Here is an 18,948-nt window from a genome sequence, read left to right as displayed (position 1 = left end):
TTTATTGTTCAGATTGACATGAAAAGAAGCAGAGTCGCCGTGGAAATGAGAATTGGAGTAATTTGCCTCTGCCTTTCATCTTGGAGGAGGATACTATAAGTAGTATCGAGAGAAGATGGAGGTTGCATCATGAGCAAGTTGCTCCTAACACCAACATAAGTCTCATTCAGACCCATGAGGAATTGGTGTAATCTGTTCTCCTCTTCCTCCTTTTGAAGTCCAGGTTTAGCAGCACAAACACAAGTATTGGCATGATTAGTACACATAAACCTCAGTTCATCCCATAATTTTTTTAAGTTTGTTGAAATAGGAAGCAATGTCCAATGTCCCTTGATGAGTAGATGTTATCTCTTGTTTAATCTCAAACACCTTAATCACTAACTGAACCATATCTTCTATTAAGCTGAGCCCAAATACTCTCAGCAGTATCCGAGTATTGAACGCTCTCAGCTATGTCCGGGGATAGGGAATTAGTCAGCCAGGAAATGACCATATTATTACATCTACCCCACTGCTTAAATTGAGGAGTATCCTCAGCTAGTCTCGGACAACTTCCATCAATGAAACCTATTTTATTTCTGGCGGACAAAGATACAATCATATTCCGCTTTCAACCCCCAAAACCAGTCCCAGAGAAAGGTACACTAACCAGAGATACACCAGGCACATCAGAAGAAAGTAAAAAGAGTGGACTGGATAGGTCAAGAGTATAGGCAGTACTCGAGGATGCATCAGATGCTCCCATAGCGACAGTAGACGTGTGATTTTTGACCCTCCCCGGAAATTTTCACATTTTTAGCGTAAATATTTAAATTGGGTCTAATATAGCTATTTTGATTATTTTTACTTTATTTCGTCGCAAAAGAAAAATTACAAAAAAATATATATATAAATTTTAGCTTATGTATTTCTCATAAACTTGAAAAAATACAAAAAATAGTACCTTATTTTTGTACTTTATATAATTTCAAAAATTATAAAAAATATAGTTTTATTAATGTTTTGTAGTCATTTTAAACTTAAAAAATATAAAAATAGTACTTTATGTTTTATCGTTGTATAATTTCGGAAATTACAAAAAAAAAAGTTATTAACGTTTTGTAGCCCTTTTAATCTTGAAAAATACAAAAAAGGGTACTTTATATTTTTATCGTTGTATAATTTCAAAAATTACAAAAAAAAAGTTATTAACGTTTTGTAACCATTTTAATCTTGAAAAATACAAAAAAATAGTACTTTATATTTTATCTTTATATAAAAACGAAAATGACAAAAATAGTTTTATTTATGCTTTGTAGCTATTTTAATCGTGAAAAAATACTATAAAAAAAAAAGAAATAGTTTTGTTTTAAATGTTAGTCTTATTTTGGTAGTTATTTTGCTTGCATAGGATTAATTGAATAAAATCGTGTTTTTATTCTCGGGTCTGGGCAAAGAATAATATTTGGGTTCAAACTACCCGTTTTTAGGCCTAATTTTCGGACCTAGCCCGTAATAATCCGAGCCCACCACACATGGGGGACACGCGTGGGGAACACGGACGGAACACCACACACGGGGAACCCCACCACGCATGGGGGACACAAGTCTTGGACCCCTACACACGTGAGGTCCATGTTCTTTGAAGGAGATACAAAACACACGTGAAAGAGGGGAGGAAAGAAGTTTTTTGGGGTCTTGATTTTCTTTCCACAGGAGAAAAAAACAAAGAAAGAGAGAACCCTAGGAGGAAAACCCACGGACTGTTCATCTTCTTCATCTTTGAAGAAGAGGGGACACGACGGAAGACCCTCAAAAAACGACCCCTTCGAAACTCCATCCTCGCGCACCACCATACACATCGCGTCGACCACCCCGTCGAGCAGCAGTTGCTGCAGCTGCTTCACGTCCTTCCCCCATCGTCTTCCCCACCTCTAAACCTCTCCGTAACAACCAGCAAACGACCCTTTTTGTCGCCGGAAAAACCAGTAGCTCGCCTTCTTCCTCCATTGAAACCAACTCCATCCTCACGTCCAGCGATCACGACCAGACTCCCCGTCGCTTCCTCGCGCACATCAGTGAACCAAACAGTCCGGCGACCACAACTCGTCTCCCGTCATCACCATCGTCCCCAGCTGCTCGTCGCAGCTGCTTCTGCCTTCTGCTTCATCTTTTCTGTCCAAACGACCGCGTCGCCATAACCAGCCCCAACTCTCACCGTCGTCCATCACCCGCGAACACCTCCATAACCCACGACCCCTCGTTTTTTTAGCAGCAGCAACCACTGCTGCATTATCGACCATACTCCTGTCCAAACTTCCTTCGTCGACCACAAGCGACGCCCAGCTCCGGTCGTCTACCACCAAACGACCCGCCAGCTTCACGCCAAGCAGCACTGCGGCTGTTTCCCCATCCTCACGCCCACCAGCTGAACATGAATTCATGGAGGTGAGCTGCTCGACCTTGTGTTGAAGTCGAGCATTTCAGTCCAAAGTCCCAGAAGTTGAGCCGAGGTGTCCGTCATAGCCGAGTTCGAAGAGGTTTGGTCTAGCTTCGTTGAGGCTCCGGCGAAGCATTCCATTTTTCTGTCTGAGGTTCTCATTGTCGCCATTTGAGGTCCGTTTCTCACTCTTCTTGGTCTTTGCTATTAACCTGTTAAATGATATGAAAGACATGGGCACCAGTAAACGCCTCAGGAGTGTTGGTTTGTGCAGTGATTCACGGCACTATTGTTACGCCACTATCGATATGCTTTCTTTGGATTACTAATTTGTTTGTTTGGATATATTGTACTCTTTTAAATTATTTTTAGTCTTTTTATTATTCTGTTTGTGTTTACTTTAATTGTTTGCTCCTACGTTCTTTTAAAAGATAAAGGAATTATGTCTTTGTGTGTAGCAGGTTAGCCCACGTTTTCCTCCAAGGTAATTGTAAATAATTGTTCTACCACTTAGTAATAAAATTGATCTCGTATCTCTAAGTTTAGGGAAGGAAAATTCGTTAGTAGTAACATCTTGTCCATAAATTTGGCATCACAAAGATTAGGAAAATAAGTCAAAAGTGCTACTTGATTTAGGCGCGTCCTTTAAATTGATTTTCTTTTATTTTTTAAAATCCGGGGGCGCATTTCATGTGACCCGATTCTAATTTCCCGCACGGTTAAATAGAACGTGTCGTGACTCACGGGTGCATTTCATGTAGCGTGGCTTGCAATATATTTTAATAACCTTGAATTAACTCTTTAAATAAATAAAGTAAAAATGTAGTAACTTTAAGTTTACCCTTTTAAAATAAAAATGAGACGAGCCTCGCCAAATAAAAACGCACAGATTGCGGGGCCCTCACAAAAATATATGTGTTAATTACTTAGAATTCGGGAGGGCCGTTTAGCGAATTTCACGGCCTTCCCAAAATAATAACGCGATAGTCTCTTTAGGCGCGTGTTTAATAGTTTACTTTCTTAAGCTTGGGTGTGCATTTCATGCGACCCAAATCCAAATCCCAAAACATCAAATAAAATGTGTTCCGGATTGTGGGTGCATTTCATGTGACGCAGTCCAAAGACGTGTTTTAAGCGATGTTCACATTCTTTTAAAAATAATAATAATAAAGTGGTAAAAAGTTAAAACTGGCACACCGGTTCATAATTGTATTAAATCAGATAAATAAGCCGAATATGACAGTTGAGCGACCGTGCTAGAACCACGGAACTCGGGAATGCCTAACACCTTCTCCAGGGTTAACAGAATTCCTTATCCGGATTTCTGGTACGCAGACTGTAATATAGAGTCATTCTTTTCCTCGATTCGGGATTAAATTGGTGACTTGGGACACCCTAAAATCTCCCAAGTGGCGACTCTGAAACAAATAAACAAATCCCGTTTCGATTGTCCTTTAATTGGAAAAACTCCATCACCCCTCGCGGGGGCGGAAAAAGGAGGTGTGACAGCGACGGTCAGAGACTCTCGTCAAAGTAACGAACACAAACATATGACCAATGCAATGAAGTGAAAATTAGGAGAGATTACTGTATGTTTCGCTACCGAAAAACAAACGGCCTTGAATGTAAATTCCAAAAGTCTAAACAGAACAGACCCTAAATCAATCCAAATTCACCCACGCGTATTACAAATACCACCAATAGATGACGAAGAGGTAACTCTGACCTTGAATCTATCTGCAAATCGAGAGGAAGCTACCAGAAACAGAATCAACCATGAACATCGACAATCAAGCGAAATATTAATGAAAATGAGCGAGGGTAACACCGCTCGAAACAGGAAGATGAGAATCAGCGGATCATTCGCTCTGATACCATGTAAAACTACTAAATCGAGCTGAAAATGAAGAAGAATTGACTAGGGCTCATGGGAGAAAGAAGAACTAGAGAGAGAAAAATATTTTCTATCATATTCTCAAATGTCCCAGACTTTCTTTTGTATTTTTGTATCTATTATTTACATTACATGGGGCTTTAGCCAGAAACTCAAAATACAAATAAATACATCCTATCTAAACCGATGGGCCTGTATAATGGGTTGTAGTAAGCTGAAGTCCAACATGGGTTGAGAACCTGAGATCTCAGGTTCATATCTAAGCGGAGACAAAAATACTAGGTGATTTCTTCTCATCTGTCCAAATATTGATGGATAAAGTTATTTGTTACTGGTAGAAGGTAGCAGGTATCTTGTAAAATTAGTAGAGTTGCGCAAAAGCTAGCCCAAACACCGCGATTATTAAAAAAGAAAAATACCGAAAAAAGACAGATGTCCTTTGTACATAAACCCTTGTGAGGGTTGCACAGTTTCAGCAGTTTTGTTTCCACGGCATATTCTGCTTGTGCCCCATAAAAAGAACAAACTGATATTGTTTGCCTAATTGATATCCTGTTTTAGAGCAGAGGAATTGGATTATTGGAACAATATGGGACAAGTTACTATTATCTAATTTAAGACACAACAAATACTTTGATTAAGCAGATGTAGTTTCAATTATAGGGCAATCCGATGCACAAAGTATCTAACATTCACGTATGACTCGGGGAAGGGCCTCATCCTACTAATGTAGGCAGCCTAACCAGACGCAAGTATTAGTAGCTAATTTTACGGCTTAAATCCGTGACCTGTAGATTACACAGAGACAACTTGATTGTTGCTCCGAGATTCCCTTACTGGATGTGGTCCCAGCAATTGTTTGGTTGTAAATGAACACGAAATCCTACAAAGAGAGAGAAAAGAATGTGACATACATGATAACATTGAGGAAGTAATAATTGCTCAGCTTGCACTCTTGTTTTCAGCCTTCAGATTATTCCTCCTTATCTTCTCAGCTAGGAATATTTTCATTAACTTTTCAATTGACCAATAACCATTACCTGTCTTGAAATTCTGCATCAAAGGGAGGATAGTAAAGGGTGGTCTCAATTAATTTTCAGGTCGTTCAATGATTGAAAAAGATCAAATGAATTGCTTGTCCTTTACTTAATTCTTTGTTTGCTTAGTGCATTAGCACAACATCAATGACAAAGTAGAAAATGGATGATGTTCCCTTTTTGGCTATCACTTGCTCATCATATTGACTGCCTACATTTCTTGTCTCTTCAGGCAAAATGAATGGTCCATTCTGTACAATCAAATCGTATTTGATTATCCTTTGAATACGTACAAATACGTACAAATAGCTTATAACAAAGACAGCAGTACCTGTATGTGTTAAAATTCCATCTAAGTAAGTGCAAAAACACACTATATATATAGTGTGCTAATGATGAGTTTAACTAAATTCATAACTAGTGGCACTTGAAATGTTAAGATTAAAATAATAAAAAAATCTGTAATTTGAATGTGGAATAAAAAAATTATGTGTAAAAATTTATTTAAATTGCAAAAATAGTAGATATGAACTCATACTTTTAAAAATATAATGGGTCCAATACTAAAAATTTTATACACAAGTCCAATATAAACTCATACGCCCGTCGCTATTTATACAGAATGGTAAAGGGGCTTCTATGATCATCGACCATAGAAATAGAAATGAAACGTTAATCCTTGCAAGAGCGGAGCTCTACCAACTGAGCTATATCCCCCTGAGCCAAGTGGAACTTGCATGAAGTAGTCAGATGCTTCTTCTATTCTTTTCCCTGGCGCAACTGGGCCATCTTGGACTTGAACCAGAGACCTCGCCCGTGAAGTAAATCATCACACCTATGATCCAACAAATTGGGAGAGAATCAATAGATTCCTTTTCGGGAGCGATTCATCCTTCCCGAATGCAACATACAACTCTCCGTTGTACTGCGCTCTCCAAGTGTGCTTGTTAACTTGCGTGGAAGGTTAGGGTTGTTTTTAGAAAGCGCGAAGACAGAAGACGTCTTAGGGAACCAATTTCTAAGTTAGAAGGTTCTATTAACTAAAGAAAGTGGAAATAAGTATAATGGAAATAAAATCGGATTCCAGTCGATGAATCTTGCAATGAGATATGCCCTACAATAAACCAATAAACAAAGCAAATCAATGAAGGAAAGGCGATAGATACAGGCCGATTCAAAAAATCACGTAGTAATCTTTTTTTTTAACATTCCCAAAAAGTAATTGAGTAAACCATCGGATACAAAATTATCTATTTTTGAAACATGAATTAAAGTAGTAGATCTTTTAGCCCCTTATTGACGTGCTCTCCGAAGAAATGACCTTAAATCTTAGTGTACTGACCCCTAATCGAATTGTTTGGGATTCAGAAGTGGAAGAAATTGTTTTATCTAATAATAGCGGTGAAATTGACATATTACCAAATCACGCCCCTATTGCCACAACTGTAGATATAGAGATTTTGAGAATACATCTTAACGACCAATGATTAACGATCGCTCTTATGGGTGGTTTTGCTAGAATAGGCAATAATGAGATCACTCTGTTTTAGTAAATAATAGGGAGAAGGATAGTGACATTGATCCACAAGAAGCTCAGCAAACTCTTGAACTAGCGGAAGCTAATGTTCGCCTGCATACAACTTTACCAAGAGATCGAACTACTCCCTCGCGAACTATAATTCTTTTTTTTTATACTTTAGTTTATCATCCAAAAGGTTCAAAAACATAGATTTAAACGTTTCTTGAGAAAAGCACTGCTTCAAACTTTTTTAGAAGTAGGATAGCAGAACTCTATGCTTTCTATGATAGGACAATATTTAAATTTATGGGACTAAAGAAACGAAAATCGAGGAAGTCAAAGCTAAGATCCTATGAGTGCATCAAATTAGTGGAGTATAAAGTATAAACATAGAATAAGCACTCGTTGTATTCTTTATTAATAACTTAATACGGGAAAAAGAAGTTGGAATTCTAAGTTAAGACAGTACAGAGACTACTAAGGGCCAATTTTTGTCTTTTGGGACAGTGATGGTCTGGGATCTAGGGTGTAAAAAGTTCACGTCCAAATGATGGTCCATCACATGGAATATTAATAATTGGGTCAATGCTAATCTTATTATATTCCTTAGTCCTCAAAACAACATAAGAGTGCCAAAAAACAATCGATATAAACCCTAATTATAGACTCAAACATGACCTGCACATGCCCTGCTCAATCCCTTCCATAATTTCCATTAGGTTTTAGAAGTCTATTTTTCGTCTCGAAACACAAAGAAATTACGGGGATTCAGTCCCAAATAAAAAAATGGTGAATTATAGTTTGTTTGACCAAGTTTCTCAAGAGGTCAAAAATACTTTTTATCTTAAAAGCACTTTTTTTTCGAGGTGTTTGGCCAAGCGTTTTTGGAAGGAAAAAGTGCTTTTAGGAAGAAACATAAGTAATTTCTAAGAAGTAGAAAAAAAGTAGTTTCTTCCTAAAAGCAAAAGCAGAAGCAATTTTGACTTTTCTTCTTACCTAAAATACCCTTAACAATATATAGTATATACCAAAATAACCGTTAAACTTAATACTTAGGATATTAATGTATAAATATTTCTTCTTATGTATAGGATAGCTTTCTAATATATAGTGACTTTAGGAGTGAATGTTTTTATATTTGTTGAATGAATTTTAATATATTTAACTTATATTAAAAGAATTAAGTACTTTTTAATTTTATTTTCATTATTTACTTAAATAAAATAAAAAAATTTAATTATTGCCTGTAATAACAAATTTTTGAGATTATTTATTTACTTATAATATTAACTATTAAGTAAATCTATTCATGTCCTTATTCGTAATTTGATACTTAAAAGCATTTTCTGAAAAACTTGGTCAAACACAAATTATTGCTCAAAAGTATTTTTTAGAGTAATTAGCCAAACACAAACAGCTTCTCTCCTCAAAATAAGCTGATTTCTCCAGCTTGACATTAGTTTATTTATCTTTTTTGAGTTTACTTTGCATACAGAAAAATAGGACAAATTTTCTGCTACCGTTATGTGAAAACAAATTAATTTATTTTGGTAAATATATATAGTCCCTCTCCTCCCGTCCCAATACCTTGGCCTTGTCTACCGGAGTGCATTAGAAATGGTTAATTATGAGACCACGAAAGCACGCTCAATAATGATGTCTTCTCTAAAATTGGCATTTGCTTGAAAGGGACTGTCTATGTTTGAGTTCAATTTCAACCACAGCAAAGTAAAAACCCATGATTAAGTTTAATAACTGCCTCAAAAAGTAAAAGACAACGTCCTTCATTTCTACTTCTAATTGCATAATTATGTTATGAAATTCTGTGTTCTTTCTTTTCTTTCTTATCCACTTTCTTTAAGTATTTAACACCAACTGAAATTTGAATTCTACACACCAAAATTCTACAATTCTGCCTGTCCACCTTCTTCCACCTTAATATTTTAGAATACAAACTCTTTTACTGTTCTACATCTACCTTAACCTAGGAAGCCATATTTTTTCTGAATAGCTTGCTATTATATGCATAGAGCTTCTAGCTTGGCAGCAATGTCTTCAAATCAAAGAGAAAGGTGAGCTGAATTATGAAACTTGAAGCAATAACTTAATTAATTACTGGGAATTCATGTTTTAAATATAATTTTGTTAGTTTCATTTTCTTTGATTAAACTTTTATTATGCTAGTATATTTGAACTTCAAGGTAGGACAAACTGACCAAAGAAAGTTTGAGTGGTTTTAGTTTAATGCGTCTGAAGTAGACTTCAAGTTTGGTCATTACTGCTAATATTGAGGGTTATCCAAGGTTTCTTAGGGAATATTTTTAGTCTTCAGACTTTAGCTTAGTTTTTTATTTATTTTATTTATCCGTTTAGATTTTATTATGATTGAAGGGGACCGTAGGCGTATTTGGTAAAGTTGTTGTCATGTGACCAGGAGGTCACGGGTTCGAGCCGTAGAAACAGCCTTGTACAGAAATGCAAGGGTAAGACTGTGTACGATAGGCCCTGTAGTCCGGCTCTTTCCGGACCCCGCGCATAGTGGGAGTTTAGTGCACCGGACTACCCTTTTAGTTTTTATTATGCTTGGAGAGTTACAGTTATAAACTTTCTTTATGATTTTGGTTAGACAAGCAAGCTGGCTTTTATCAGTTTAATTATGAGAAAACTAGATATTTTGAAGAACCTTATAAGTTACTCATAATTTATAGGAAGAATTTACTCCTTATTAACGTGAATCACCATGCATTTACTGAAGGCTATGTTGGGATATACTATTAACCATGCTGTTTAGATATAATATTATATTTTATTTTTTATGGAACAATTGTTTATTTAATTTATTCAATTCAATAAAGTACTATTTTAAATAGATCATTTGTTACATGTGTATCCTTTTAGTTATGTAGTAGACAATTTAGCGTATGGAGTCTTAGCTCATGCACAAAAGATTAAATTGTTGGTTCTCATAATTAATAAGCTGTGTTCACAATCAAAGATATTGTTGGACAAAATATCTTGATGGTTGTAGCACAAGATTATCGTATAATTTGTCTTGATTATGGGAGTAGTTTAATTCCAACTTCTTGTGCTAGTATACTCGGTGTATACTGAATGGATCAAGTAGAGAAAAGATGTTTTTGTACTGAATATATAAAATATTTTCTCTAATTCATTAAATGAACTTATACTCCTAATCTTGATCTAATTATTATGATCAATGTAATTTGTTTATTGTTTTGATTTATCAAAAGGTACGACTCTATTTAGAGTTAGTATATGCCTAATAGATTGGACAATAACGAATAACATTTGTGAATAATAATTAGTGGATAGAATCCATGACTCGGTTTTGGGTTTGATGATACCCCTTTATGTAAGCTTATAAATTTTCATGTGAAAACTCGGCCGGTGGATTTTGAATCCGTCACATGAAATAGTTTAAGCGGAATTGTAAAGGATTTAACTAGTCAATTGAATTAAATTTTCAGTGATTTAATTTAATTAACTGGTATTTGAAATCTTAACATGGGGAGTTAAAATAAGTGTTAATGAATTTTCGAAATTCATATTAAGGAGTTCAATTGTAGTTTTTTAGTGAAATAAATTGCAATTAATTACAGTAAGAGTTAATTCATGCTAATTTCGAATTAATACTATAATTAGTCGCCTCTTATTATTTATGTGGTCCCTGCTATACCTAGTAAAAACCTGGACAGACATAGGTAAAAAGTAGCTTGGGAGAAAAGTTATCCTTTTGAGTTAGAGTAGGATTCTACTTGCAGAATCCTACACGTTTTTGAGCCCCTATTGTGGCTTAATTTCGGGTCTATTAAAGGAAAACTAGTTTCACCTAATAACTTACCTTTCAGTTGTATTGTTCTTGCCCACCCAATAGCCAAATCGTCCAAGGTTTTACTAGGCAAATAGCAGAAGATTGCAGCCTTGGATTCTTGCTGCTTCGAAGGTTTGTGCAACTACTTCAAGAGGTTAGTGTTTCTAATCTTGTTATTATTACGTTGTCTAGTTCACATGTATTTGATGCCTGATTTGTATGCTTGCTTCCGCTGCGTATATTCTAACAGGCTATTCTTTGCATTGAGATCAAGTTTGCAACCTATTACATGCATTTATTTGAATCAAATATCATATGACAACTAGCAGAATACTTTTGTTACCGAACTTCCTAAGAACTTCTCATGTCGAGGTTCAGTTATATATATCCTTAAGTATATGTAATTGTCTCATTTAAAGGTTTAATTGTTTGACATAGCACACTTTTAGTTATTTAATTTGTCTTCAATACATCCCTTTTTGAAAATAGGTGACAGTGAGACTCGAGAGAGCAGAGAGTTAGAATTGTTATTTAGAAATGTCATCAGGATCAATTTCTTCTTTGGATTAGACCAAATGGGAGGTTCTCATTGTCAGCTTAGTATTTCCCAATGAGGAAATGACACAGTATAGTCGTCGTAAAAATAATATCCGAAAAAATGTATAAATTTGTATATATATATATACACACACTTCGTATGTTATATACAAAAATATAAAAATGTTATATATTTTTTCGGCTACTAGATATAAATAATTTCTGGTGCGGATTAAAAGTGATAATACTCCTTTCCCAATAAATTCTTTGCTTCCATAAGCAGGAGATATTCATTTAAATTTTTACGCTTATGGTGGAAAAGCTAGCATTGTCAACCTTTCAATCCAACAACAACAATAACATACTCAGTACGGTCTCACGAGTGGAATCTAAGGAGAATAGTGTGTACGCAGACCTTACCCCTACCTTGGGAAGATAGAGATACTGTTTCTAACAGACCTCAGCTCAAGTAAATATATCACACTAAGATTTCTCGAGATCACTCAATTTCATAAGCAGAACAATGTCGCCCCTTCAGAGACATCGATAAAATTGGAAAGATACAAAGAATATTAGCATAACTTGTGTACAAGAATGATACAACAAATCAAGAATGGTCCAAATTAAACTACGTAATTTTTTTTGTAAAAAAGAAAGTAGTAGAATAACGAGCGCTGCACTAATGGAAATACATTATCCAACATCCCAGAAATGCCAGAAGAGTGACAGCTTACTTTTGCCTTAAAAATAACAAATTTATATACGTATTAGAGGTCCTCTTTAATTATTTTTTTTTAAATATTTTAAATACTTTCAATGCCTCGTATAGAACATACAAACTTTTAGTAGGATGTCGACGAATAATACATCACATTTGAGTTTTATTATGTACAGAAACTGAGGCAATTAAGTATATTAAGTCCAATCATCATATATTTTCTATGATTTAGCATATACTTATAATGTAGCATTACTTCCAGAGATCAACTTGAGAACTTGAGGCAAGTTCTGAAGCCATTTCTTGACTCTTAAAATCATTTTGAAGCTGCAGATTCATTTGTTCAGAAGCAGGAGAGCTACAGCAAGCAGCAGATGTCTCCATTTTGCTGCAACCATCTTGTTGACTTAGTTGAGATGCAACAAACTTATCGAGTACTCGCCAATCGGTCACTTGATCCACTGCTTGATGATCATAGTTGTTATTAGTGTTATAAATTGAGTTGGGCAGTACCATTTGATTCATGTTGCTTCCATAGGATTGAGGTACTTTTGGTGACTCTAATTGAGGAAGTTGGAGAAATGCATCATTAGGAGGCTGCTGCATATTATTGGTGTAAGCTAAGTGAGGATTGTGGTATGCAGTTGCAGAATATGGATTTGGAAAACGACGTGGAGAGTCGAAATCTGGCATGAAATTAGAAACTTGGTCATCGTTATACCAACATAGTGACTCGTGCTCTCCTTCTCTCCTCATTGTTGTTGCTAATTTTTTCTTGAATACTCTACATACAGCCCAACCTTCTTCCTGCAGGTGTAATATAATGGATAAGCATAATGTTAGGATATAGAGTTTTATGTTCTACGCACTAACAATATAAGTAATTTTTACACTATTAGGGTTCAGTTGATTATAACAACCGGTAATTCTCCATATTAAACATGATACGGTAACCTAAAAATTAAATTAATAACCTACTATTATAACCTGTTAAATTATCCTAAAAGTTTAAAAATTCTTATACGGTCAATGTATATAACTTAAGCTCTAGAGATAATAATTTCCTTTTTGATAATAGTAGAATTCGTATGATTCTTGAGACATTAGTTATAAATGCATGCCGAGCAAAATTGGGAAGGGAATGATTTTTATAAGCATCTTAACTATTTAAGTGCCTAAAAAATCTACAGACCTAATCTAGCCAAGGCAAGATCAGAACTTAACTACAATAATCTCATGTCATCAACTGAAGAAAATTAGTGGTTTTATTCGACTTCAATAAACTTAAAACTGACCCTCTTTTTCTATAGGCAGTGGTAATTAGTCTAGGAATGTAACAAGGGGAAGAAATAAAATCTTCATAATTAAAGATTTCTTCAATTGAGATAGTTTTGAGATACGTTGCATGTGTCAAGATTTAACAAGTATGTTTGGTTTAGAATACTTGCCTGAGTAGTGCCATTCTCATTTGTTTCAAGTCTGTACTCATGCATTATCCAATCAGATTTTTGTCCATTTGGTGCTCGACCTTTATAAAATACCAAGGTTTTTCTCATTCCAATCAAAATGTGCTTACGATAAATAGCCTTATCTCTTCCAGTAGCTTTCCAAAATCCTGCTTTTGTAGCTCTATTTGTACGAGTTCCAGTTGGATACTTCTTGTCTTTATGACTAAAAAAGTACCAATCACTTTGCTCCTCAGTTCCTATCTTGCACAATTCTGATAAAATCGAATAAAAACAGTAAGTACAAGACCATTTTTATCTAGGGTTATGTATATTAGTAACCTATGTTTCCGGACTCTCCAAAATCCTCCCGCACCAGTATCAGATCCATCAAAAAGGCACTACTTTTTAGGATCCGACATGCACCTGATGACATTTTCGGAGAGTCCAAGCAACATAATTAGTAACTACCTTGAAGATCCCATGGCTCGATTTTATAAAGGTCAATTTCCTTAATGACATCAAGGTCGATTCTTTTTGAAGCAATCTTTTTCCTGAGGTAATAATCAACTAATTCTTCATCCGTGGGGTGGAATCTGAACCCTGGAGGAACATGTGTAAACGAATTCATGTCTTTCCTCCACAAATCAAGACCTGCATTGTAGTGAACGCATCAATATTAGCTTCAACATATCTCTAAGCCAAATTAAAGTGAAGATTTTGACTTATTCTTTTCAGACTTTAATAGGAAAGCTTATAAGTGTGTATCATATATATTTTAAGCTTCAAAGAAATACAAGTGTAACGAAATTAGAGTACAGTGTCTTCAAAGGCAAAAAGACAATGGAAAATTAAAAATTGATACATACATGTCATATTTTCAATCCATAAGTGATGAAATTGAGAGCGAGTAGACAAACGAACATAACATCTAGGATTCAGATAGATTTCCTAAAAATATCAAAACTAGGGATCAAACATCAATTCATTTCGTTGTTTGAAAATTAAATAACAGTTTTCAAGCAAAAAGTCATGCTTTAAGATTAACAACATAGACATGAAAAGTCAAGAATAGAATTACGTAAATTCCACAGCTTATGGAGTAGATTGTCCATTTTAAAGTTTCAATGTGCATCCTTGTGTGATAATATTTTTTCAAAAAATTCATGGAATATACTTCATGAGTTAGTACCTTTTAAGTTTTTGTGCAGTTAATTATTTTGTTTTTACTTCTTCAATTTTAGCTAGGAGAATTGTTGATTAAATTACAATTAGACCGTTTAATGAGTAGGATTTTACAGCAAATGCTGATACATAAGGATTTTCCTAGAAGTGCTCATACATAACTGAAACAAAAGATTGCATCTTCAAGAGGGAAGGGGGAATATAGAAGTTCAAGCCTAAGTTTGAAAATTTCAAGAATGAATTTTTATATACAGTTTCAGTTTAATTTTCGAATGTTACAATAGTTCCATGCATAGTATTTTATTGTACTTCATACAGAGAAAAGAATAAGTTATAAACAAGAGCAGCAGAAGAAGAAGGAGAATTTGAGGAACCCAAATACTGAGAGAACACATGATTGGATAAAGGGGATACTAAAATTATCTTTTTCCACATATTTTAGACCAAACTATAAAATCAAAAGAAACTAACGTATGCTTTATTATATCAAACTGGAATAATATGATAATTTAATTAAGGGTTTTTTTAGTATCATCGTCTTATCATATAGATATGCATTCTTGCCTTAAACTAGCTAGTAACAGGTGAAAAACAAAAGATATTCAATGGTGATTAACCGTAGAAAACTTAAAGATACTCACATAATATATCTACACCGAGTTTCCTATTTAACACCGGATATCAAGCCTTAAAAATACCAAAAGTAAAAACAAATTTAACTATACTTATAAATCACCATAAATCTATGACAGTAATAATCCAAATTGAAAAAACATAAATGAAGAAAAACAAAGCAAAAAGAGTTTTCCTACGTAAAATTGTAAGAAAACACGTATGTTGATAAACACTAAAGTAAATGATATATGTCGAGGAGTTTTGTTTTGTCAACTTTTGTGGGGATAAAAGCATGAGAGCTCTAATCACTTGAAGATAGATGTGGCTAAAACTACTCAAGTTTGCTTTAGCCTGAGGCATGAACCCTGAATGAAACAAGTACAATAAGTATAATGTTTCCTCCACTCATAAAGTAAAATACTGTGTAATCAATTTTTTTTAAAAAATACCTTTACTTTGTTCAACCATAACGAACGTAAAAAACATATATTCTCAAAGAAGTGCAACAAAATAAGAGATTTATTAGCATCAAAATAGTGCTAAATATTCAAAAGCATGCACCTAAATATCCCAGCACAAATGCACATCTATCCTAAATTTTTTGTCCATTACTACTTTATTTTTATAACACTTTGTTTAGAAATTTGAAATTGCAAAAAGAAGAAGATCGAGAAAAAGGAGGGATAAATAAGATCTAGGTAGTGAATAAGTATTTGATGAAAACAAGAAGTTTTAAATATTTTGAGACACAATTACAATACAATGAAAAAAGTGATCAAAGAAGAAGAAAATGAGAAGATAAATAGACAACCTTTATAATGATCCTCTAGAGTTGTTCTTCCCTTGATCTGATTCTTTCAACTCTTCTATTCAGAATCCAGATCAATCAAAGTAACTATAAAAGGATATGTAAAAAATGCTTGTTTCTGGCTCTCACTCTCTTTCAACTTTTGAACATAATAAAGCAATATTGGAGGGGTTTTTTATATTCTTATACTAATTCCCACCTCGGGAATTGAATAACTCTAACTCTCATAAAACCTTATGGTCCTCATAAAATGATCAGATCCCAAAGAAAAGTAAGAGCAGATGAAAAAGGGGAAGAAAAACAAACACCTTTTTAATCCTGAAGAGGAAAGAAAAAGATGAGCTAGAAACAATAGGGTTTCAAAAGAATGACTGAAAAATATGCAAACGAGAATGTAAAGGTCCTATATATGATAAATCATTTTTTTTCTTTCTTTTCTTCTTCCTTTCTCTATATATAAAAGCAAGCAACTACTTTCTATATATTTTCTATCACCTTATCACTTGAAGAGAAAGCTAAGATCATTGCAAAAAGATTTGGGAGGCGGAAAAAATGGTGGCTGAGGCTGAAGCACACAGCTTTCTCCACCACCACCAGTTCTTGATTGAGACAAAAATATTTTTTTTGTAAAAATTGTACTTTCACTCTTTTTGTATGTTTTCTTTGATCAAAGAGCTAGATTGAGAGAGAGAGAGGGAAAGGGAGGGAGGGAGAGAGAGAGTGGAAGAGAGAGAGAGAAAGTGAACGTCAGGAAGCTGAGGGCATATTTGCTAAGCCTCATTAAAGGGCAGACTCCATAGACCATAAGACAACACACCCGACCAAAAAGAGGATGTATTTGTTTATCTTATTGGTTAGGTTATAAAATTGTGTTGTTGGTGACATAATCATTTAATCAAATATGCACAGTACTATTTACTCCATAATTGTAAATAGGAGTCTAAGTCGGGTTGGTTCGGATTTTTCAATTATCAAACCAAATTAATGGTATCGAATTTTTAAATCTATAAACCAAATAAAACCAAACCAAACCAACAAAGTCGGGTTTTTCAATCTCGATTTTTCTCGGATTTTTCGGGTTTTCGAATTTTTTTCCGGTAAAGTCTTCATAGCATAAAATATGTAAGTTGTGCTCCAAATATTTCTTAAGTCCTAGTAAAATACAACTATATAATGTATTTCCCAAGAAAATAACACAATATTATGAGATATGTCATAGCATTATTCTAAAATATTCAATAACAAAGATAATAAAATTACATAAAGCAAATATTGTTAATTAATAAGTCATAATAAAAATTAACATAATCTAAAAATACGATATAGGTCATGCTAAAATAAACATAGCTAATAAGTATTATTAATTACATAATTAACCGCTAAAGAAAAAAATAAACTAAGTTATACATTTTCATTATAAACCAATGTAAAACTAAAAATACATATCCGGTACTATCGCCATTCCTAGTGTTGAATTGAATTTCTTTTGTTGGCATTAGTATTGATTTGAACTTTGTTTGAGTTACTACATTTATGAGCTACTACCATTCAAGAATGTTAATTTCAAACTTGAAATAATACGTTAAAAGATAAAACTGTGAAAACGTTTAAGAAATATTTATAAATTACATTACAATAAATATTTATATGTATAAAATATTTTTAGAATTTGTATAAATGTACTATCAGATTGGTTTGGTTTCGGTTTGACTTTTTTCAGTTAAAATCAAACCAAATCAATTATCGTCGGGTTTTTAAATTGTTTCCAATACCAAACTAAATTAAACCTAATCACATCACATTTTTCCCCCAATTTGACTCGGATTATCGGTTTGATGCGGTTTATCAGTTTTCTTTGTACACACCTAATTGAAAGGGGTTGAAGAGGAAGAAGAAACACATCTTACCAGAAAAGTTACTTACTAATTTTCCCTGATTTTTCTTTGTAAAAAATATATAGAAAGAGAATAGTTTGACCACTTGGAGTCTCCACGTACTTAAGGATCGTTTGGTTCGAAGAGAAGTTATGCTGAGATTAGTTATACTGATATTATTTTTTATTAACAGTTTGGTACATTGTATTAATTCGGAAATTATCAATTTTACTACCTTATTGTGAGATAACTTTTCTTGTAATTACTATTCCACCCTCTGGCAGAGAGTATAATTATCGCAAAACTACTTTTAATCGAGGGATAGCTTATCCCAGAATTATTAACCAAACAAGCAATAAGACAGTATTGAATTTTTATCCCGCATTATTTTTACTTATCCATCATACCAAACGACCCCTTAGGGTGTGTTTAGTACGAAGAAATAAGTGAATTGCTGACAATCAAAAAAATTTATGAAAAGGAGAAAAAACAATTCTTTTGCGTATGTTTTTCTCTGGTAATTCATTCGAAATATTTCTGAGTTTTGGAGAGTGCCGAGTGAGGCAAAATCTTAATAATCTGATAAACTAATCGATACTTAATAAAAATCTTAATATTTTGGGGTAAAGGGCAGGGTACGAGAATGAGAGTTGAACGTTATAGACAGAGGCGGATCCAGGATATTAAGAGGATGAGTGCACTTTTGTAAAGAGGTGGATCTAGAATTTATATTTGACGAGTTTAACTTTAGTTTCTTACCATGAACTCACTATACTTTTGAAATTATAGGTCCAAAATTATATTCTTTTTGAAATTTTAATAATTGTCGCATATGCATATTGTTGAATTTGACAAAATGTTTGTCCCACATCGGTGGGAAAACAAAAGTTGGGGGGATTTTCCCCCTATAAAAGAAGGCTTAATGTTTAGGATTTATATACACCTCTCATTTGCCTTCTCATCTGTTTAAGGCATTTGTATCTTCTCTCTTTAGTATTATTTCACTTGTATTTTTGGAGTGGAATAAAATATTGGTTGTGTCAGAGGAGTAGGCAAAATTAGCCG

At 34.0% G+C, this 18,948-nt stretch overlaps 1 protein-coding gene, 1 long non-coding RNA gene and 1 other non-coding gene across 3 annotated transcripts; 2 read left to right on the top strand and 1 right to left on the bottom strand.

Annotated features, from left to right (window-relative positions):
- Positions 1–8,106: 8,106 nt before the first annotated feature.
- On the top strand, positions 8,107–12,793 carry LOC107802025 (uncharacterized). Its single transcript, XR_012704864.1, has 2 exons — positions 8,107–10,855; positions 12,290–12,793. It is a non-coding gene; the product is annotated as an uncharacterized LOC107802025 (long non-coding RNA).
- On the top strand, positions 11,764–11,867 carry LOC142165036 (U6 spliceosomal RNA). Its single transcript, XR_012696066.1, has one exon. It is a non-coding gene; the product is annotated as a U6 spliceosomal RNA (small nuclear RNA).
- On the bottom strand, positions 12,065–16,762 carry LOC107802018 (NAC domain-containing protein 7-like). Its single transcript, XM_075243568.1, has 4 exons — positions 16,013–16,762; positions 13,873–14,055; positions 13,401–13,676; positions 12,065–12,759 (listed from the first exon to the last, which is right to left on the bottom strand). The coding sequence occupies exons 2-4, from the start codon at positions 14,030–14,032 to the stop codon at positions 12,209–12,211; spliced, it is 987 nt and encodes a 328-aa protein (XP_075099669.1). The 5' UTR covers positions 14,033–14,055; positions 16,013–16,762; the 3' UTR covers positions 12,065–12,208.
- Positions 16,763–18,948: the final 2,186 nt, after the last annotated feature.

The sequence above is a fragment of the Nicotiana tabacum genome, chromosome 1 (genome assembly GCF_000715075.1).
Source record: "Nicotiana tabacum cultivar K326 chromosome 1, ASM71507v2, whole genome shotgun sequence".
NCBI classification, from domain to species: domain Eukaryota; kingdom Viridiplantae; phylum Streptophyta; class Magnoliopsida; order Solanales; family Solanaceae; genus Nicotiana; species Nicotiana tabacum.
The sequence above is the reverse complement of the archived record's forward strand: the minus strand, read 5'-3'. Positions and strand labels throughout refer to the sequence as shown.

Coding starts and splice junctions, on each gene's coding strand:
- LOC107802018 (XM_075243568.1), bottom strand. CDS start 14,032: ATGAATTCGTTTACACATGTTCCTCCAGGGTTCAGATTCCACCCCACG. Junction 13,677..13,872: donor CGAGCCATGGGATCTTCAAG/GTAGTTACTAAT, acceptor CGATTTTATCAG/AATTGTGCAAGATAGGAACT. Junction 12,760..13,400: donor GAATGGCACTACTCAGGCAA/GTATTCTAAACC, acceptor ACCTGCAGGAAG/AAGGTTGGGCTGTATGTAGA.